The 23,953-nt window shown below is 40.4% G+C and overlaps 1 protein-coding gene across 1 annotated transcript in view; it reads right to left on the reverse strand.

Annotated features, from left to right (window-relative positions):
- Nucleotides 1–423: 423 nt before the first annotated feature.
- Nucleotides 424–23,953, reverse strand: part of Abca13 (ATP binding cassette subfamily A member 13) — a gene marked incomplete at both ends in the record, with an annotated part of 188,208 nt that continues 164,678 nt past the window's right edge. Inside the window, 6 exon segments of the mRNA XM_058573520.1 lie at nucleotides 424–735; nucleotides 1,820–1,977; nucleotides 7,198–7,394; nucleotides 14,466–14,684; nucleotides 18,115–18,292; nucleotides 19,981–20,118. Coding sequence (XP_058429503.1) covers nucleotides 424–735; nucleotides 1,820–1,977; nucleotides 7,198–7,394; nucleotides 14,466–14,684; nucleotides 18,115–18,292; nucleotides 19,981–20,118 — 1,202 coding nt within the window.

Below are 23,953 nucleotides of genomic sequence, written 5' to 3' on the forward strand. Positions count from 1 at the left end.
ACCAACTTCCTCCTGGAGGAAATCCCACTATCTGACTCTTGTTGGCTGGATGCTATAAAGAAATCACATCCAATGGTTGGTCCCAACCCCAGCACAGAGGAAGGGATGCTTGCAGGTGGGGAGCTGGCCAGGACTCTTCAGTATTTGCATACTAGATTCTCCTGCATTGATCCATTTGCCCAGTTTAAGGCCACAGCTCCTAGACAGAAATCCACAGTATGGAAGCAGGAACTTCCATGTTATGAATTATAATCAGCCAACCATTCCCTATTGAAGATAGTGAATAAATATTTAATGATCTTTGATTAAAGATACAAAAGTTCTCAAACACAGGAATACTATATCCCCACAATAACAGTCACCTGTCAGATGACTGCATTCAGTTATAGGCTTCCACTGTGCTTGACACCAATAAAAATGCACCATGTTCTCCATCCCCTCCCTCTGCCCAAGTCTCTTCATTGCATGGAGACTGGCCACAAAAGCTTCTGCATATCTTAGTACCTCCTCCAATGTGGTGTCTGAGATTCCATATCCCATCAAGTGCAATTGCTCTAAGTTCTGATCCAGGGTCTGGAAGAGCTCCCTGAGGCAGGCCTTGTCTGTGTCCTTTGGGATGGCAAAGGTCAGCTCACTCTCACTGCTGTCTTTGAGAAATGCTTTTGGTACATAGAGCTGTATCAGGGATGTAACACAAGCTATGTCCTCGAGATCATGGACCTCAGAAACAGAGGGCTATCAAAAAGAAAACAGAGTGATAAATCGGTAAGAAATGTCAATCCAAACACATACCAGTCAATTACCTGTAAACTCATAAGCAAATTAAATACATTCCAATTCAAAACTTGAATGGGATACTGTATTTAAGTGGTAGGCATTCAATAATACAGTATAATTTTCTTTGTTTCTTCTTTGTTAAAAATATAAATCAATAGGCTGGGGGCTGTGGCTCAGTGGTAGAGTGCTTGCCTGATATGTGCAAGGTCCAGGGTTCAATCAATCCCCATTACCACAAGTAGTAGCAGTAGTAGTTGTAGCAGTAATAATAATAATATAAATCCTCAGTGATAAACCTGGCAAGGTCAGACCCACATGCCCAACTTGCTTACATGCACTGCAGCCTATTTATAGGGGTCTGTGTTCATGAGACACCCTCCATCCCATGGAACAATCACAAAGGAGACTCAAGTTCTAGCAATTGGATTGCAAGAAACAAGGTTGAGTCTTCTTAAAAGGGAGACAAGGATTCCCAACTGAAGAAGAAAACAAGCCATCTCAAGGATGACAAGATACTCTAAGCTAGAGAGGAGGCAAATAGGAACCACAGGACAGAGGTCAAGGGCAGACTTCCTTCAGGTCACCAAGGATCAGACATAGTCATTGAGAACTGACAGTGACTTACCACACCTCCTGGATCAACTCCAGGACCACCAAGGCCTGCCCTGTTGATATTAGACAATGATGCTTCTGCATATCTCGAGTCCCACCACACTTGCTATAGCTCCTTACTACTCTGCTTCTGACTTGAGGCAAAATTTAGACTCCCTGTCAGAAAAAATGTTTCTAGAATACTCGGCAGCAGCTCCTAGTACCTGTCAGGTAATTCTGAGCCTTTGTGCATTTTCTTCTAGCAGATAAAATGCACCTTTGGGTTCACAGAGCCTAGCTCAGCCCTGGAGGGACATATTTCGCAACTGACTATTATGCACAAAAGGCCTCCATTTAGGTATTATTGTCAAGTGACTGTCACAATTTGTTCCTTATGCCACAGACAGGAAGGGAACTTCTCCAATGACACCAAAAGAGCAGTACTCCTTACTTGCTTTGTGAGAGTCAGGTTGAGTCCCTGGCCATAGGCCTCTGTCAATCAGAAAGGAGGACCGCAGCACTTGAGCTGCCCCTGCTGCAGGACAGCCACATAGTCATTGAGCATCTCAGCTTCATCCAGGTGGTGGGTTGTGAAGATGATCGTGCGACCTAGGTCCAAGCACAGGCACATCAGAATCAATGTGACAAAGGCTCTGAGGAAGACCATCTATTCTTCCTCAGAGAATGGCAGGTCCTTGACACAATTTTAAAAAGGCAGCCACCAATTTTAAGCAGAAAAAAATGAAATGGATACTGTGGAAAAGACCTAGCCAAGGGCACTTTACAAACTAAAAACTCTTTAACTATTTATTCTACAGTTTCCCCAAAGGTCATGACTGCTGTTTTTATAAATCCTCCAACTCCTTCTGGATGCAGTTGGGGGAGCCACTCTGCCATGTCCTAATGGTGAAACTGAGGTGCAAAACACAAAGTCCCTTTGCCAAAACCTCATTCCTTAAGACTTAGAGGCAGACAGCCACATGAATGTAAAGAAGACACAGAAATGTTTAAAAAGCTGGGTGAGCATCTTTCTCTTCTCTGATCTGATCTTCTATGGGCTATAGCCTACGGAAGGGCTACTGTGTAAGAAAACCACAAGCTCTAGGTTAAACCATAGAGTAATCTTTAAAAATGACTATGTCTAAATTGTCCTGGCATATATGGGTACCTTTAAGGATCAGGGATGACAGAACCATGTGAATTCATTCATCTGGGCCTTCTCAGAAGGTGAAACCATCCTGACTGACCAGACAGGGACACTGTTTCAATGCTTGGCTCACATGTATCCTCCATGAGTTCTAGCATCTTGTAAAATTTTACTACCTTTCCTTGGGAGAAAAAGGCACCATATTTCCTTAGAAGAGCAGAGACCAGGGAAGCTAAAGGTAAAGTTTATTTCAGTAACATAAAGAGAAGCTGTTCTGGCTTTTAGTTTCTACTTCCCTCATTGGCTTATATTGAGCCCCATCGAACTGTTCTATCAAGTAGAACAAATGTATTGATTGATTCTGATTTCAAAAGCAAACTCTCAAAGAGATAAGGCTGAAGATGTTTTTAACCCTATTTGATTTTATATTTTTCAATAGAGAGGAAGGATTAAAAGACTATGCCTCTAATTCATTTTATAAAATCTATCTTTAAAGAAAACACGAAATATAGACCCAAGAACAGCAGGGAGGAGGGCCTACAGGGACTAGCTCTTGCTATAGATGTGTTCTAAAGACCAGGAACCATTTCTTTGCCCCTTAGTCGTTTGATGCTAAGAAAATGTGCTCGACTCCTGGCCTGGGATCAGAGGCAGGTTAGTTTCTTTGATTATAGGTCTCACGCAGTTCAGATATGTTCCCATACAATGAGGTAGTCTAAAAATAGAAGTCCACTGGAATCTAAATTTCCAAATGAGAAAGAGAAAGTAGAATGGTGGTTGCTAGGGGCTGCAGAAATGGAAAGAGGAACAGGAAGATTTTGGCTAAAGGTATAAAGTTTCAATTATGCAAGATGAATGAATTCTGGAGATCTATTGCACAGCATGATGACTATGGTTAATAATAATGCATTGTATACATGAAATTAGAACTTAAATGTTCTCAACACACACACACACACAAACAAAGTTTATGAGGCAATAGACCTGTTAATTAGCTTGGCATAATTACTTCATGATATATGCATTTATGAAAACATTATGCTATATACAACAAAAGCACACAATCTGCATTGTCATATATACCTAAGTAAAGCTGGGATTATAAATAAATAACAGATAAATTTTCAATGAACTTAAAACAGTCACAGATGTTTGAGCCATGATGGTTCCTTACTGCTGTTAGGGCAACTTGAGAAAAATCCTAAATCTCAAAGGACAATATTAATACTCTGTTTTCCCCAAGAGACTCTTTCATTGTTTCTCTCCCTAATTCAGATGACATACTCTATCTCTTTTCCTCCAAAACCTGTAATTCCCACATTTACCTTCTCTCATCTGTTTTAATAATAACAATGACAGCCTGTCATGGATCAAGTACCCACATAGTAAGTACTGAGTTATGCACTTTTACATATTGCACATTTACTTCTTGTAAAATCCTCTGTGATGATATAATTGTCTCAATTTGAAAATTAGATAACTGAAGCTCAGAGGAATCTGACCATTTTTCCAGGATCATACAGCAAATAAGAGCCAAGCTTCAAATCCAGTACAAGGATTTAGTTGTGATATGCCAACTTGTTCTGATATCTTTTGCTTCTTAATGGATCTTTGCATGAGAAGCACAGAAGTAATGGCACCAGGGCTGATCAAGAGCTCACATTGTTCCTGACTAAGTAGGAAATACACGCATGAAATTCCCAATAGATTGAGCTCCCAGAGTACTGGTGTTCTGATGGAAGAATCTCTTCCTACTCAGCAGGTACCATTCATTTTTGTGCAGTGTTGGATCAATCTCACAGATCTCTTATCAGTTACCTGAAGGTTTGGGGCTGTTTCTAGAAATGGTTATACATTTTGATTTTTGAAAATGCATTTTTTCTATCAGTAACTGCCTAACTAATCAGCCTAACTAACTAATCTTAGACCCTATTGGTTTTGCACTTCAATCAATACAAGGACAATTCCAAAGAAGTCTTCCAAAGACAAAAAAAAAGTGAGAAAATAATATCTAATTTATAACAAAACAATTTGAAGAAATCTGTCTTTTAGACTTACACTGTATCTGGTTTTCTGTCTAAAGTAAACTTTCTGTTCACTACTAAAATGTTCTGTCAGCTAAACCTTTAAGCATCCATCTCTGATTTTTAAAATAAACAAGAGTAGTGGGCTTTTGGTATTTCATTTGCACAACAAGTCACAGTGCAGAGGGAGTGTAATCTTCTTGTCTATCTCTCATCCTTCTTATGTATCAGTCCACACTTACAGAGGCAGGGAAAATGTTATTAGTCCAATCTAAATTAGAGTCATCTCAAAATGTAATCAGTTTCTTTAAGTGACATTCTTAGACTTGCACAAAAAGTTCACATTTCCTCATTTCTGCCCTTTACATTTATCCCCAAAGCCCATTTAGGCAAATGGAACAAGAAGCCTTTGCAAAGGATTGGGATCTTTGCATGCAATGTGGTCAACCTCCTCTGGTTTCCGGGAGACCACCTGTTGCTGTCCCCCTCCCTGTCTTAGTGTCTGTGGGTTGGGCAGCAACCCAAAAGGGTCGGGTCTCAAAGTACAGAGTACTCCCAGGCTCTTTCCACCTTGACTAGATCCTACGGACCTACATCCCTAAATCTAAACCAGGCTTCCAGCCAGCCAGCTTCAAGTCTACCCCCTACACCACTCTTCCATGGCAACATCTTTAGCAAGCTCTCCTCAGTATGGAAGCCCATGGGCCTGAGAATACCCCCCTGGGTCCCAGCATTCCACTCAGTCTCATGAACTTTGATGTGGCTGCACCCAGACTGAGGAGCCACGTGGAGCACACTTTTTCATGAATTGCCCAGCCCAAGCCCAAGCCCAAGCCTAGAATAGGGGGCAAAAAAAAAGCCATATTTGTTTGCTTGTTATGCCTGATCCCTTCTCTGTCCTCTCTTTCTAAATTTCCCCTAAAATTGTGGGACAGGAACAGGATAATTCCTTTATGCCCCATTTGAATTACCCTTCTCCCTTCTCATCTCACCCTATGGCAGGCCTTAAGTGATAGACTGGAGCCTCTATTCTAAGAGAGAATTCAATATTCTGAGCCTCTTTGGTTCTGGATGGTTAAAAAAATAAGAAAAAAGAAAGGACCTTTCTTATCATTGCTTTTGTTTTCCTTTAGTAACCAATCCCCCAGGATTCAGGCCAAGACTGAGGAAGACATTATGCTCAAAAAAACAAAAGCAAAAATTTAAAAAGACAGTGTGTAAGATCATGTACTAATCTTGCTTCTGAAGCTTCTAAACTTATTCACCAGCACCAAGATATGTTTCACTATTACCCATGTTTCTTTCCAAACAAGAATGTTTCTATACAAAATACTGTAGCAATACTTCCTAGATGTCAGGGCTACACAAAGAACCAGAGGTTGGACATTAGTAACTATCCATCCAATGCCCTCCACTGAAAATAAGAAATAATAGAGATGAGAAACATGGACCCTCTAAGTCAGTAACATGAGTTTCCCCTTTCATGCAGTGAATTTTCTCTCCATTTGTGAGCCCATCACATGCCCAACTCTCCATAACTCAGTTTCCTCATCTGAGAAAAGAAGGTGTGGGGCTGGGGTTGTGGCTCAGTGGTAGAGCACTTGCCTGGCATGTGTGAGGCACTGGGTTCAATTCTCAGCACTACATATAAACAAATAAATAAATGAAGGTCTGTGAATAACTAATAACATTTTTTTAAAAAAAGAAAGAAAAGCAAGTGCTAAGGTTTGGATCTTAAATGTCCCCCAAAGGCCCATGTGTTAAAGTCTTGGGCCCCAGTCTGTGTCATTATTGGGAGGTGGTAAAACCTTTGGGAGATGGCACCTGGTGGAAGGAAGTTGGGAACATTCTCCTGAAGGGGACGTCAGGGCCCTGGTCCCTTCCTGTCTCCCTCATTGCTTTTTAGCCACAAGGTAAACATCTTTCTTCACCACATGCTCCCACCATGAGGAACTGTACTACAATAGGCCCAAAGCAACAGAGCCAACCAATCATGGACTGAAACCTCTGAAACCATAAGGCCAGATAGATCTTTGCCCCTTGTGTAGATCATCTCAGATATTTTCCACAGCCTCAGAAGACCCACACAGGACCGTTGATCCTAGATGATCTTTAATGTCTTCTCTAATCACCTGTGCATCCACAGTGAAGCACAATATGGATAAAGACAATTTCAACTGAAATCATGTATGATAATGCTCAATGCAAGTTGCATTGCTAATACTGAGAGGACAAATTACAAAGTAAGCATTCTGAGTACTACAGAGCTATGATCAAACATATCTTAAAATCATCTGAAGATTTTATTTGTTCCAGAAAGAATAAGACATCCTTATTGTGGCTGGGCATGGTGGTGCACACCTGTAATCTCAGCAGCTCCAGAGGCTGAGGCAATAGGATTTCAACTTCAAAGCCAGCCTCAGCAACTTAGCAAGGCCCTAAGTAACTCAGCGAGACCCTGTCTCTAAATAAAACATTTAAAAAGGGCTGGGGATGTGGCTCAGTGATTCAGTACTCCTGGGTTCAATCCTCAGTACCTCCCCCCCAAAAAAGATATATTGTTATTGTGCAGTGACTTGATTCTCACATATAATAGCTATTCTTTCTCTGTGCCACAACATTGTGGGGAGACAAAGTGTAACAAGGCCCAAGTCTTACCTTCCTGATACTTGAGCAGAATGTCCCAGAGGCTGCGCCGGGAGCAAGGGTCCACCCCACTTGTAGGTTCATCCAGAACCACTGTCCTTGATGTGCCCATGAAAGCAATGCCAATCGAGAGCTTCCTCTTCAGGCCTCCAGAGAGAGTTTGAGTTTGTTTGTGCTGATGCTGAATTAGCCCCACATCCTTGAGAGTTCTGAAACAAGAAGAACAGCTTCACTCTTCTCTCCAACACTTGAAAGTTTGCTCTGAATTCCACTCCACCTACAAGGACTATGGTGACTGAGGTATTTATAAACCACAGGTACATCAAAAAGGCTTGGATGATACATGTGCATAGGAGTCTTTACAGAGTAGCATTGCCCTTCCACATGGGTGGATGACACCACACCCCTTTGTTAGTGTGATGCTGGTCAACAGTGTCTGCCAAGTAAGGTGACTATAAAATACTTTGTCTCCTCCCCAGAGAAGCCTCTCCATTTCATTCAGACATCCTGCCAAGGGCAGACCAACATCTCCTCAATATGGTCGAATGGCTGAAGCACCAGTGTAGTCAGAAGAAGAAAAAGCTCCAGGGCTCTCTTGGCAAGGCCTTTAACTCTCTGGACCACTAGATACTCGAATTGTATCTCCCTAACTTCCTAAATAATTAGGAAGTCCCAAGGACATGCCACTTACAAAATATAAATCCTCAATTTCCATTAATATAAAAATAAGCCTCTTATTCTCTCAGGGATTTTTCATTCTTGAGAGTTCCAGAAAATTTCAGATACCTATCCCAAAGACTTCCCTGTGTGAAGCTTTACCCTCCATGTCTATGGCTCCACCATCTTTTCTCACAAATAACTGCCACTCCTTACCATCATTATACTCTGTTAAGTCCACAGGAAGAGACCTACTCCTACCTCATCACCTGATTGAAGTCTCACTCCTTGTTCAAGACCCTGTTTAAATCATGCCTCCCTGAAACATTCCCCTGAACATTCAAACCAAGTGGGTTTGATGCCCTAAGCTTCAGGACTTCTTATCACTTCCTGATAGCCAACAACTGAAGGGCCTCTCTGAACTCAGGGAGACTGTCAGACAACACAGGTGCTGTAGAATCACAGAGGTTCCACATAATCTTGAGATTCAGCAAGAGTCGAGTTTGGAAATCTGCCAGAATACTAAGCAAAGCACTGAGTGAGTCCCAAGAACTTGCTTGCCTGATGACTAAGTAAATTTTTCATGTCTGCTTTATTATTTATATATTTTCTATCCTAACACAGAAAGAGCTCTAGCTAGCTTCTTAGTGTCTAGTTTTCAGTCTATGCATTTTATATTTAGTTCAAGTTCCGAGTGTACTTTCTGCTGGTTAAATCTCAACCTAAACTTTTGGCAGTAACATATGCACCTGCTTTCTGTGTTACCCACTGTTGACAATATCCAAGTTAGAAACAGGAACATGAATGGTTCCGTTTCAGCAGGAAACTGCTGGACCCTATACTCTACCAACATGTTCCCATCTGGGTGATTCCAATACAGCAGTGGATGTGACTCTCTCAAGCTCAGTCTGGACCCAGTAATCAGAGATCAGTCAGTAGAGAAGACAGACAAGAAAATATGTCAATAAATTGTCAAATATTCTTGAACATGCATGTTCTGATTATATTTCTACATTAAACCACCCCCCCTTTTTTTAAATTGATACAGCTCAGAATGCCTATACTACATTTTTGGGCAGACCTACAGTGCTGCCTCACTTTACACCCCAAACAGGATGAAATCCCACCTTCTCATTATTCTTGGCCTTGTGATTCAGGAGTGGTTTTGACTCTGAGACACTCTAACCTCTACCTGTGGGTCTGTCACAGCACATTCCCTGCACAGGTGCTAGGCAAGGTGTTAAGTGACGGCCCTGTGTTTCTATAATGGCTGAGGTTTGCTTTCTCTTATCCCTTAGGCAACTGGCTAGCATCAGTCTGTTTTACTCTGTGAATTTGCTTGTTTTTGATGGAAATCTGCTTTTCTAATACATTTTGAACTTTAACATATTAAAATATTTTAGGGTCAAATTTACTCATCATTTTTTTTTCTTAATTGGTAAAGCCAAGAGTGATAGACAGTAACAATGAGGTAGAGAGAATAAGTATGAATCTATTTTATTTGAGTGTATTTTATAAATTCTTTCAAGATTGCACAATGCTATCTACAAGTGCTGGGTGTTTACAATGTACATTTGGGGATAGGAACAACAACAAAGCATTGTTCCTTCTTTAGGAGATCAGCATCCTGTGAAGACATCATATACACACACCCAACTAGAACACAAGGAGAAGAAATATAGTGCCATGGGTAACCCACAAGAGACTGTGAGTTATTGGTCTTGAGAAGTCTAGCTTGAAGTACAAGTTTCTATTCACATCAAAATATACTAGAATTTAATCATGGGTTTGAAGAATGTCATTTATTCAATTTATAAATTTATAACTTTTTAAATGTTAAAAACTTTTAGCACTTATCCTGGTTAATCATAATTAACATTTATTACACATACATTCTATGCCAGGTTTTGTTTTAACTGCTTTGTGCATATAAATAAATTTATTCTACACAACTTTCCAAAATGGTTCTTCCTATTGTTGGAGCCATATAATATTTGGGAAACCAAAGGTAGAGAGAGTATATATTGCAAACAGATTTCTAAGCAAATGGCAGGGCTGGATTTAAACCTAGCAATCTAAAGCCAGACTGTGCCATTATAGCATACAGGCATCCACTGGGTCACTGTGACACCCATCAGACATAGCTGTTAATGATCCCACTCTTGCTATGGACTATAGTCCTTTTTCAAGGATATTATGCTTATTTTCCCAGAACAAAGTATGGATCCTGATGACTTAATTTGTACCCATGGTATACCCATTAACATCAACGGAGGTCTAAAGACTTGACTTGTTCTCCAGGAAAGGATATATTCCTAGGACTTTAAGTCACAAGGTGTTGTCTGGAGAGACTAAAACATTGCCTCAAGAGCTATAAAGTCCAGCCATTTCCATTTCATTGGTTTCTGGTTGTGGTTCAGCTACTTTGATCAAATTTAAAGATTAGAGAAATATTATGGTTTAGATCTGCAATGTCCCCAAGAAAGTTCATTTGTGAAATCATGGTCCCCAAAATAGCAAGGTTCAGAGGTGGGAGGTTTTAGGACATGACTGGATATTAAGGGTCATAATAAGATTAATCATTTGATGTATTAATGATTTGAATATATTAACAGGTGGTAACTGAAGGTGAGTGGGGTGTGGCTGGAGGAGGTAGGTAACTAGTAGCATTGCCTTGGGAAGTATATCTTTCCCTGTTCCCTTTCTCTATTTTTCCTCCTTTCCCATTGCCATGCCCTTCCACCATGATGTTCTGCTTCACAATTGGTTGACCAACTGCATTGTTCTGGGCCTAGAACCATTCAGTTGCTCTACCATGTACTGAGACCTCTGAAATTATAAGCCAAAATAAATATTTTCTCTTTTAAGTTGTTCTTGTCAGATATTTTAGCTAGAGCAATGAAAAGCTGATTAATACAAGCAGAAAACAATTTGCAAATATTGGTCAAATATTTTTACTTGATAATTTTTCTTGAAAAATCCAAGGTTATAGAGGGGCTAGTATTTTGTTTTAATTATTGATCAGTCACATACCAAAAAGAAGCAAATACTTTCTGCAAAATTAATTTTCAAATTCCTTCTCAAAAGAACATGAAAACTCTCTAATTGAGAATATTGCTAAGCAGCAGGAAAAGAAGGAAAGGACTTTCTCTCATATTGACTCCACTTATCTACTGGGGACCCTGTTTTAGAGGTTTCACTTCAAGCATCTGTTCAACAATTTATTCGGCAAACATTTAGTGAACCCCTACAACGTGTGGTCCCTGCCATCTGCTTGGCTAGAGAAATAAATCGAATCTTATTTATAGTTTTAAAAAATATATGTGAAGAAATAAGACAGGAAAGTATAGTAAAATATGAGAAAGGTAATAGTAAAGCCCCAGGCATTGTGGGAACTTTAAATCTAGTATACAGCATTCTCCATTCACCTTCACCAGTCCCAATGACTCATGACCAAGGCCGACCCTAGACCTTGTCTTTCCAGCTACCATAGTTCCTCCAGTGTCTCAATTCTGTGAATTCTTTTCTGATCACATCTATATTTAAAATCCCTCTCTCTACTCAGCAATCAACTTTACTCCACAAAAATCAATTTTTCATTGTTCCTCTTCCCTTGAGGTCCTTCCTCCCCTCACTTCCAAGTTTTTAAGTCCATGGACATCAATGTAATAACTTCTTTGCATGCACTCTTAACCCTGAAATATGTTGACGCTGAATACAGGCTCCCTTTACCTTCTGCTATCTGACATGAATCAATTGCCTTGCTTCTTGCTATCTTACCTGAACCAACTGTGCTCTCAGGATAGCCAATTGCCAGCTCTTCTTCTAGGACCCTTTCCCTGTCCTCTATAGGTAGTGTTCCACCAAGACTCTAGGGCATCCCAATTACCCATTCTCTGCTGAACCACACTCAGCAATGTACAGATATGTTACTGTGCATTGTGTCTTTGAAGCATCCTTCTCTTGACCTCAATTTTCCATTCTGGTACCATCCCATTTACTTTCTCCCTTTTGCAGAAAAAATCCTGGGAAAATGTATTGTTACCAACTTTCTCCCCAATTTTCTCCTTCCCTTTTCTCTTTAATTGACTTGAGTAAGATTTTCACCCCTAGCACAGTACTGACATGGCTTTTCTGGAGGTTGCTAAAGACGTCTGCATGCTAGCCCCAAAGGTCATTTCTCAGTCTTCCTCATACTTGGCCTGCAACAGCACTGATGCACTGATCTTCTTCCTCCTCAGTGGGCCTAGTCCACTCTTTTTTCTTCCTCCTTCTTTCTTGCTTTCTCTTGCCTTTTGACTTGTTCCTCCTCATTTGTCCATCACTGTATCACTGTGTCCAGGCTCAGTCCACTGTCCTCTCTCCCTCCGCTCTACCTGCACATATGCCCTCATTGATCTTGTTACTACCACCAACCTGAGTTCCATAGTGTAGGCCAGAACTCTAAAGGGTAACATTAACCATATAACATCTCATTGATTCAAAACCCTGACATGTTCCTCTCTTGACTATTCATCTTCTCCAGGCCAAAATAAAGGCCAAAAAAAAAAAAAATTAACAACATGTCTCTTGACAAGTGTTCACTCTAAAGCTTCTGCGAGGGACGCCACTCTCTTGAGCTCACATTTTAATTAAGCTAGACATTATGGAAAACAAAGGGTGCTACAGGACACTAATAAGGAGCATGTTGGTTCTAAATCCAGTGTTTTCAGTTTTCCCTCCCTCTAATTGAGAACTACTGTCCTAGAACATGATCTCATTCTGATTGCTTTTGCAAAATTGGCTTTGTTGCCAGGTAACATGCTGTGCATTGATAACCATTAAGGTTGCCTGGTACCCAAATAAGATGAAGCCAATGTAGCATTGTTAGGTGCATGATTTAAACCGCCAATCACGATCACTGTAGAGTTTACTATAGCCCAGGGTAGACACAATATTTTAAATTAAAATAAGTGACCTGTGACTTTTAATATAAGAAATTTGGTTGTACTTAACCAATTTGTTATTTTGTAATATGTAGACCATACAATGTCTAGTCATTTCTTATTAAGTATCTACTCAAATTTAAGACAGGCTTCCATAGTAAAAAGTGAACATTTTTCCCTGTACATTCAAGAGTCCATTGTCATTTACACTATAACTATTCGTATTCACTTTCTGAAGACATCATAGGTATGAACGAGCCCACCGTACAGTAGAGAATGCCTTTCTCACGTGCCAAGAAGGTGAATTTTAAGAGGGGAAAAGGGCCAGACATGGTGGCACTCACCTGTAATTCCAGTGGCTCAGGAGGCTGAGGCAGGAGGAAAAGCCCTAAGCAATTTAGCAAGACCCTATTTCAAAATTTAAAAACATAAAAAGGGCTAGGGCTAGGGATGTGGCTCAGTGGTTAAGCACTGGTTAAGTGGTTAAGTTACAACTAGTGCAGCAAAGTATTTCTGGAGAAGCAGTTTGCCACCTTCCAGTGCTGTTCTATAGTCACTAACAAATCATCTTCATTTCCCAAACCACTGGAACTTACTAAGAAATGTCCATTTTGTAGTCAAGGGAACACCACCAGAAACGTGCTGGAGAATACCCTTTCCCTTACCTGGCACTTCTCCAGAGGCCCCCATCTCTCATGCTACAGCCGAGAAACCATCCCAAAGGAAAGGCAGCAGAATGCACCTGGCATCCGAGAGTCTTGGTATACTCACGTTGCCTGTATGAACTGCATGGCTCCGTTGCCCTGAGCTTCAGTTTCCTCATCTATAAACTGGAGACAGCCCTCTCTGCCTCCCAGGGAAGAGACACTGCTCTGAGACCACACATGTGGTCACTCTCAGTACAGGTCACCCCTTTAGCACTTCCTTCCAAAGACATGCTAAGGGATCCCACCAGCCTTCCCCTTCCTCAAATTTCTTCTGCTCACTTTTGCAAAGCTTATGTTCTCCTACCAACCCAATCCACCACCTTCTCTTCCCTGGATCTCTGTCATAGCTGCCTAAGAACCCCATCTTTCAGTCCATGTTCCACAATCCTCTTTGATCCAACCCAGGTTATTCTCCTCAGTTTGTGGTGGCCTATGACAGTGTGATTTACATTCTCGTGCCTGGTCTCAGATGTACTATCAGTGCTGCTTCCATCTGGTCTCCCCTGTGACTATGGCATCTGCTATAGTGTAGCAAGACCTACCTTCTAGATCTGAAGCCAAGCACAATCCCCTGCTCTTTAACACCTGTAAGTGCACTACACAGTTCTAACTCCTTGCTGTGACTAACAAGGTTCTTTACAACCAGTTCTCCTGCTTGCTTCTGTGTTATTTTTATTTTAGGATACCCCTGGGAACCCTTAGCTCCAGACACATAAAATTCCTCCAGCAGCTTATCCACACTTTCCGACATTTGCTCAGCTCTTCCCCACTTCAAAGATATAACAGATCAAATACAGTACCTTCCCTGGAAAGCCTTCCCTGATATTCCCTGTATTTGTGGGTGTCTTAATTCTATGGTTGAGAACCATTTGCTAAATGTCTTCCTCCCATAAACACAGGCATAGCTGATTTTTAATGTGTCTCTTTCTACACTCTTCACTTACAGAACTAGGTAAGGACAGGAGGAGTGAAGAGACTACTGTTTACTAACTTGTTGACTTGCTGCTGTAGCTCCTTCTGGGTCCACCCGGGTGCCTTTATGGAAGCAAAGAGTAGGAGATGTTCCCGGACGGTGAGATTGGCAAATAGGACGTCCTGCTGCGGACACACCCCCAGCTCCATCCTGACCCTGGACAAGTCTGTCTGCAGATTCTTTCCATTGATCATGATGGCCCCAGAAGTGGGAGGATAGAGCCCTGTCAACATGGATCTGCCAGAGAAAACAAATTAGCATGGATAAAAGTGATGCTGAGACTCTGAACATTGATGATCCAATCAACTCCCAGATGATACGTGCATTCTGTGAAGAACCAACAGTTTCTACATCCGCAGTTAAAGGTTCTAAGGAGGTTCAGGGGACATTGGTTGATTAATCTTGGAAATGTGAGCATATGATCATGTCTATACCCCCATATGGAGCACTGTGATCATAGAGCACTAAAGTTGTATCAGACTTTCAGATGAAAATCCAACTTTATTTGTATATAAAAGGAATCAAGCTAAAGAAATAACATATTTACCTAGGTCCTCGTAACTGAACATGAGCAAACAGAAATGTCAACCTAGATTTCCAATCTGTGGCCAGTCCTCCTCCTGCTTTCACCAGGCTATTTGCCCCTATCAAATCCACAAGAGTTGAGTGATCCATTACCCAATACTCACTTATCTGACTTCTCCAAGCTGAGGATTGCCTAGTTCTGCTTCCTCATTTCAACTGTTTATAAAATGTTAAGAATTCACCTATATTAGGACTATCAAATATAATCCTAAGTATTTATGCAAGAGAAATTAAAACATGGCCATATGAAGGTATGTACATGAATATTCATAGCAGCTTTGTTCACAGTCACTAAAAACTGGGAACAGCTCAATTGTCACCAACAGATGAAAACATGACCAAACTGTGGAGTCTCCATACAATGGAATACCACCCATCAATCATAAGACCAAGCTGCTGATAGACTGCAACCAGGCGTGAATGGGCTAAGCAAAAAAAAAAAAAAACAGGCACAATTCCATGTGTAACAGATTCTAGAATAATTTATGGGGACATAAGATAATGTCTGTGTTCCCATGTAATACACTGTGAACACAGATCATTCTTGCAGATGAAAATCCAACTTTACTTTTATAGAGGAAAAGTCAGTATCCTTAGAAGTTGGTTCCACAACTCCTCATGAATATTAAAACCCTCAGATGCTCAAATACCTTATATAAAATGGAGTCTGAGGTAGGAGGATCATAAGTTCAAATCCAGCCTTAGTAACTTAGTGAGGCCCAAAGTAATTTAACAAGAACCTGTCTCAACATAAAATAAAAAGGACTGGGGATGTGGCTCAGTGTTTAAGCACCTCTGGGTTAAATCCCTAGTTAACCCCTTACTCCACTCCCCCCAAAAAACACACAATGTAGTGTTTTGAAATAACCTATGCAACCCTCCCATATCATTTAAATCATCTCTAGATGGCTTTAATACTTATACAATGAATATGGTGTATAAAATAGTTATCATATTATATTGTTTAGGAAATAATGACAAAAAGTCTGTACCTATTCAGTACAGAGGCAATTTTTTTCTCAATTTTAAAAAAAAATTTTTAGTTGTAGATGGACACCATACCTTTATTTGTTTTTATTTTTATGTGTTGTTGGGGATTAATCCCAGTGCCTCACGCATGCTAGGCAAGCGCTCTACCTCTGAGCCATAACCCCCACCCTCTCAAATATTTTTGACCTGCTATTGATTGAATCTGAGGGTGAGGAGCCCATGGACATGGGGAACCAACTATACATATTCTGTAGGAGTCTCCAAGAGGTTTGTTTTTAATGGTGAAGACTGAGCTCATTAGTGGGCCTCTTGGATTCTCATTAAGCCCTGCTGTAAAGACAGAAGCACTGCACAGGACTGAACATGCACTTCTCAGGTTCACTAGCTGCAGCCTAGTCAGCAAGCCTTGAATCTTCAGGGAACTCCAAATTTAATTCTCATCATTCTGTTAAACAAGCACACCAAGCTTTCCTGGGCAGAACTGTACATTAGTAAAAGCAAGATGTAGAATGCTAGCTTTGGGAATTATCTGTATAACTTGTGCTTCCCCAATTTGCAAACACTAAAAGAAGTCTCAGAGAGTTTTTTGATTCTATTCCAATTTTTTTTTCCCATGAGATTTCTTCCCCTCCACCCTCTCTGGGGATTGAACCCAAGGTTGCTTAGCCACTAAACCACTAAGCCACATTCATGGCCCTTTCTATTTTTTATTTTGAGAAAGGGTCTCACTAAGTTGTTTAGGGCCTCAATAAGTTGCTGAGGCTGGTTTTGAACTTGTGGTCCTCCTGCCTTGGCCTCCTGAGTCCCTGGGATTGTAGGCAGTGACCAGCCCATATATAGATTCTGAAGCCTTGTATATATAAATTTTCTGCCTTTCATAATAAGCTTGAGGCAAATCCTTTGCATTATCTTCATACTTTAGTCCTATACATTTAGTGACAAAAGGGATATGATTTGTTTTTAAGAGAAATCCGATAATTTCAGTGGGATAACCTTTAGCATACCACCTGTTCTACCGCCAGCTCAGAACTATGACTATTTGAATTTATTGCTTGTCCAGGGTCACATAATTCGATTCTTTAATCGAATCTAGACTCCTGGACCCTAAGCCAAAAACTAAATCTCAATAAAAAAGCAAACAAGAAGCAGAATATGGAAAAAAATAATTAAAATGATTAAACATTTGCAAATATAGTTCTGCTATTGAAAAAAGCGAAATTATCTTGCCCTCTACAAAAAGAAAAAAAAAGAAAGTATCAAAGGATTTTCCAAAACTAAAGTAAAATATAATAAATTATTTGTAGGAAATACAAGAAGAAATATTTTTTAAAAAATCCATCCACTGGAAATGGAGAAAATCTTACTGAGTGAAATAAACCAGATGTAGACTATCAAGGGTTGAGCGTTTTCTCTCACAGGTGGAAGCCAGAACAAAATAATGGAAAGAAGGAAGCTGGGGAGCAGGAAGCACAAAGATTATCGGGAAGATCAGTGAAGTACGAGGAAAATTAGAAGGAGGGAAGAAGGAAGGGAAAGAAATATGAAAACGATTCTGACAGACTCACATTTATATATATATATATATGTGTGTGTGTGTGTGTGTATATATATATATTTTTTTTCACTTTTGTGTACATATGTAAAGTACCAGTCAAAAATAAATAAAGGAGTGAAAGGAAGATCAGTAGAGGAAGGAGAAAAAGGGGAGGGAAAAGGAAAGGAAAGAGGAGACGAAATGGGGATCAAAATCAAATTCTTTGTGCACATAATTTTGTTAAAAAGAATCCAAACACTATGTATAATTATAATGATCTGATAAAAACATTAACAGATTGACTTGGTTTAAAAAAAAAAAAAAAACTCCATGCATCCCATCCTTCCTCAGAAGCTACTCGAGGTCTAAAATGTAATTGGGTAGTTGTGTGACATAGAGCTGCTCTGGGGACAAGGCTCTGACTCTCTCCTGTGTCACTGAACTCTGAACTGGACTAAAAAAATACAAAGAAAAAAAAAGAAAAAAAAGGAGTAAAAGAAATCAGACCTTCGGTGTCATGGGTAAACTGGAAACAAAGGAAAGCAAATTGGGACGCACATGATGGTGGTTTTCCTGGCACCGTTGGTCCCCAGCAGTGCGGTGATTTGGCCTCTGTGAAAGGTGAGGGTGAGGTCTTGGACAGCCACCTTGTGGCCCTCATGCTCCTTAGTCACAGACAGCAGAGTGACTCCTGGGGCGTCTCCTTCAAGCTCTCCTCTGCTTTGCGGCAATGACTCTGTGAGAAAGATGCAAATTCTTTCTGAAATGATTTCAAAAGCACCCCCCAAAAAACATTTACACTTATTGTTGCATTGTTTTCTTTAGAATTGAATTCTAATTCTGTGACATGCAAAGCAGTTCAAAAATCCTTATTCAAAGCAAAAAGAAAGTTACTTGATGGCAGAAATTAAGTGAAATCACAGATGACAGTTTTGAACCCTTATGAGAAATAATTTGTAGACAATACAAAAATAAAGACACACGCATGGATTTCTTGATGTAGAGAAAAGAACAAGGCAGGTGAGTTACACACCAAAAGGTCCATAAGAAATATTCTGCTTGATGAGAGTTGATAGGTATTGGTTAATCTATTCCAAATTTTCTAAAAGATTCATGTTTTACTGGTTTAGTCAGAAAAAAAATTACTCCCAATATTAACTCATAGCATACAAACACCATGATGGTGTGGGAGACCTACCTTGCATGTGACTGAGTCACACTCCCTGGCTGGGTGCTGAGGCACTCAGTCACAGAAATGTGGCAGAGCTCTCCTCACCCTTCTTGGGTTTGAGGGACGGTGCCTCATGCATGGGTGTATCTTGCTACTGCCCCATGGATTTAGCTACACTCACCTGTTCCTTTGTAATATTACCCCTTGCCCTGTTTAGGATAGAATCTTCCATGGAAGTGCCTTGTGTGTGTCCCCTTCTCTTACTGTGCCCTTGTGTGTGGCCTATCCAGATGTCAGTCAACCTGCTGACAGTGGACATCATGAAGATAGACTCAGCCCCCTGAAACCTGCCCCTTGCCTCATTTGAATAGCTTCTCCTCAATAAAAGGGGTCAGCGTGTGTTCTCTCTCTCTCTCTTTTCCTGCAGACCTTTAAGGTCAGAGGAGCCATCATAGCAACCCCATTGAAAAAGGTATTTGTGTCTCTTGTGTGGTTTTATGTGCAGCCCAGTCAGCCCAGTTTACCTGGAGTGACCTCTGAGCCTTTTGGTCGTGAGAACAGAAACCCAGCATGATGGGAACTTGCAACTCCATGGGTGGTGCACCCATCTGAGTGGTCCTTTTGTAGAAGTATCCATGTGTCTGGCCACAGGAATGGGCTGTGACTAGAATACAGCGATATGAGAACAGTCCTTCCCTCATCTCCTTAGAGCAGTTTACCCTAAGAGGATTATCCATTGGTAAGTGGCATTGATATTCTCTCACAGAAACATGGAACAAGCTGGAATGTGTGAAATCACTTTGACATGTTTAAGTGTACCACACCTGGCAACTGCTTTGCTTTGCTTTTATTTTTTTTTTCAATGTCCTTCATTTTTGGACAGATGCTTCAGTTTTGCCAAATTATTAGAGATGCACAAATACAAATGAAACATAGAATACAGAGAGGGGCGCAGAGGAGCCAATCAGCTAGATGTTGCTGGGGCCGCTGTGAGCCAATCATCAGCCGGCAGCTGAGTGCTCGGAATAATAAGTAATGTGAATATTCTGGGGTTCCTGGCCTCATGCGGACAAGATATGACCAGGAGACAGTGTCTTGCACTTTAGTCCTGCAGCTGTTTCTGAACCCAAGACAGTCTGAAAGTGAGTTTCTAAGAATCAGTTCTAAGTTCTAAAGGCTCACCCAAAAGTGAATTTCAAAAATCAAAATTGACCAGAATACAAATGCATCTAGTGTTGCTACTCCTTCCATACCTGGATTGTCAAAGTTCCCATTGAAGAAGAACAAACTAGAACTTAGAGAGCGTCGCTGTTTCTCCACCCAGCCACATATACTCTTCCAATATGATGCAGTGAAGGGGAAATACCATGGTTTCCTTGAACCAAAAGTTCCTAAAAATTGAATTAACATGAACATAATTATTTTCTATGTAAATGAAGACTCCATAATAGAATACGTTTGCATATTTTCAATATGCATCCCACGCATAAACCAGTGATATCCTGAATCAGTGTATTAGCTTTGAAGGAAGCCCTAAATCTCCTAAGGTCCAAGTCAGGGCCATCTGCTAGGACCCACTCACATCCAGTCCCACTAGGAGACTTTGAGAAGTGCTCAATAAACCTTTTTTTGAATAATTGTTGATTCTTCCCCAGAGTAAAGTCTCATCCCTGTCCCCACATTGCCACTTTATTTCCTTATTGCTCATCTCATGTCGATCTTTGATGTTTGCATGGATTACTGGATAAGAGGAGGAGCATAAAGTAAGTAACTGAAAGAATAAATCAATTAAAACTCCCACAAAGAGGAATAATTCATAATGCTAACATTTCCATATGAAATGTATCAACATTCTTCAAACGTATTCTTCAAATTCATTTCAGTCCATTTAACAGCCACTTTGCCCTCATTAGAAGTTGAAATGAAAGGGGATTTAATTATTAACACTTTTCAATTTTCTTTAATGCATCTATTCTAGCTTAAGTGTGATGAGTGCAACTAACCTAAAGGCCTAAATTCTACAAGTGATTGGAATACAAAAGGTTTATGTGAAGACTAGTTTTGCACTTTGACCACCAAGCAAAAGAGAAATATGCAAGTGTTTACATAGTCTAATCAGATTATTCAAAAAGGTGGTCATATACTCCAAGGGGAATGATGGACCTATCATCTTTGGAAAAGGAAGGGAGTGTGTAGTGTTGTTATTGGGTCTAGTATTGACCATTAGCTGTGGGCTGACTTGTGTCCCCCAAAATCCACCATTGAAGCGCTAACCCTCAGGAGTTCAGAATGTGACTGCATTTGGAAAGATGATCTTTAAAGAAGTAATGAAGGCAAAAGGTGAGTCCTAATCCAAGGAGACTGGTGCTTTATGTGAAGAGGAAATTGGAGATTGAGGACACAGGAAGAAGACAGCCATTTACAAGCCAAGGAGAGAGAAATCAACCCTGCTAACACATTTGTCTTCCAGTCTCCAGAACTATGAGATGATAAATGGTTGTTATTTAAGGCACCCAGTCTGTGGTATTTTGTTATAGTTGACTGAGCAAACTATTGCAGGCTGGGTTCTCAAAGAACCTAACAAACTAAGCATCATCCCTAGGTAGAAAGAGGATGAGTCCATCTGGGTAAGTAGTTCACATCATATAGCATTCCTCTGGCTCTCTCTGCTTTAAGTGCTGTCCAGAGTCTTTATCTGGATTAATTTACATGGTTCTGCAACCACAGATATAACATTACCACTTCTGTCTTCCTATCAGAAAGGAAGAGACAGCAAGGCTTGTCCAAGGACACATAGTTGATGCTCTTAGAAGCCACACACTGGCTGGTCTCCCTTTTCATGCCTATCTGAGCACACAGGTGCAAGGCAAGCAGATATTCACATGTTCCTTCAAACAAGTTGCCCTTGCCTAAAACAAGCAAACTGACTCACCCTAGTCCTAGGACTCCAGTTTTTTTTTTAACTGCCAATTGCAGTATAAGCCCTTGTTCACACACATGTGAACAATTCACATGTGGAAGTAAAAGGAGATAATAAATAAGCAAACAAGTACATCAGGAAAATTTTTGTGCAAATGTTGGCTGCTGTCTTGGCCCTCCCACTTGTTCATGAAGCAGCCCCTTTCCTGCTAAGGGGTAACCTAGGTGAGTGTGCAAGTCACTGTCATGGACAGTGTGGGTGGGCATCACCTTCACAGTAGCAAATCCATAATAAGACTCAAACACTTTGGAATTGAGTTAGCAATCAAAATCCTCTGAATCTAGAAGACAAAATGATTAAAAAAATGGGTACCTACATCTGAGTGCAAACATTTATAGTTTGTAGTTTCATTTATAATGGGAAAAAGGCAGAAATTATTTAAACTTGCAAAGAGGAAGGTGCACAAAATTATTTCTTTCATTTGATGACATATTGAACAGCCATTAACAATATTTTTAAAGATGTGGATAAATGCTTCTAATGATACTATCTTTTTAAAAAGAGAGAAACATATATACAATATGAACCCAGCTATGTGCAGAAAAGTATCTGAAAAAGAATAGAAAAGATATTATTAGCTCTGTTCAGTGAGATTGGAGATAATTGATTTTTTTCTCTCCGCTTATTCATAAATGCAAGTACTTTTAAAACATTTCATAATAAGCATAGATCCATCTGAAATATTACAATGCAAGTTTTTAGAATCAACAGTTTTTAGAACAGTACCTCTGGCAACTGCTTTGCTTTGTACCTCTATGCAGATTCTAGAGGGGCAACTAGGTGCAATTTGCCTTTCCAAAGGAAGCAATCGAATATCTTCACGTTTGTTGTGCCACAAAAACAAGACCTCAGCTCTGCTCTACTTTAAGTGGAAGTTATGCAAAGACATTTTATGTTTCTCAATCTTTGGGCCATTACTGAAAGAGATTATCACCATACATGTGGGCACACAAATGCACATTCATATGTACACACATGAACGTACACAAGCACAACTACAATAATTTCAGGAGTCATGACACTCCTTTAATGGAACAAAAATGCTGTTTTTTAATTGATGATGACCTCATTTACTCATTTGAGTTCTGGGAAATCACACCACCCTCCAGCCCTACTCATGGTGGGGATGTTTGCTGACAATAGATAATGAGTACTCTGAATGATGGCAGAAAAAGAGGAGCTTGTTTTTCTCCCAGGACCCACAGTTCCAGCCCAAGAATGAACAGAGCTCCTAAGGCTGCAGTATCATGGCAATAAATCTCAGGAGATCACCTGAATTTGGAACATCCGACGCCTTGTCTTGCTGTTCTCCAGTTTGCTTCTTTCTGTTCCAGAGAGATGTCACCTACTATACAGAATCAATTAATCATTCTCTGGTGGTATAAGGGTCAAGCTAAAGAATCAGGCACAGAACTCACCTTCTTATGACTTTCATTCTAGTGAAGATGACCAAACAATGTTATTGAGAGGAAATCAAGGTGATAAGTATTACAATTGCAGAATTTCCATCAACACTAGCCTGCTTCCATGGAACCAGGCTCTTTGAGCGGAGGACAAGACTTGAGAAAGAAGAGGCAGACAGGCAGTGTGGTGGTGCACACCTGTAATCCCAGTAGCTTGGGAAGCTGAGGCAGGAGGATCTCGAGTTCAAAGCCAGTCTCAGCAAAAGCAAGGCACTAAGCAACTCAGTGAGACCCTGTCTCCAAATAAAATATAAAATAAGCTGCGATGTGGATCAGTGGTCGAGTGCCCCTGAGTTTGATCCCTGGTACCAAACAACAACAAAAAAAAAAAAAGAAGAAGAAGAAGAAGAAGAAGAGGAGGCAGAGAGGAATAGAGAAGGATTGCTAGATTTATTAAATACAGGATGCCAGATTGAGTTTGAATTTCAGACAAACATCAAATAACATCTAACTATAAGTATGTCCCCAAAATTATTTGTAGTTTTTCTGAAATTTGAATTTATTTTCTTTGGTCATCCTATGTGGTGATACCAGGCACATTGCTCCCCCCATCAGTGTGACTAGAACAGAAAGAGAAGCATGAATGAACAAACACCAGGGGAAGTAAGGATAGACTAGGAGCCACCAAGCACACAAACCTTTATTCTGTAGGCATTTTGGAGTTAGGGAAGTTTATCAAGACAGGGGAGAGTTGGATCCACACAGTCAATATTTAAAAATTGTGACTACATGTCCACATGGATGGTAGACTGTGGACAATGGGTGGGACCTAGAGATATGGGA

This window comes from Marmota monax, unplaced genomic scaffold, assembly GCF_021218885.2.
Source record: "Marmota monax isolate L192 unplaced genomic scaffold, Marmota_monax_Labrador192_F-V1.1 WCK01_AAM20220418_F8-fsc00656, whole genome shotgun sequence".
Lineage (NCBI taxonomy): Eukaryota > Metazoa > Chordata > Mammalia > Rodentia > Sciuridae > Marmota > Marmota monax.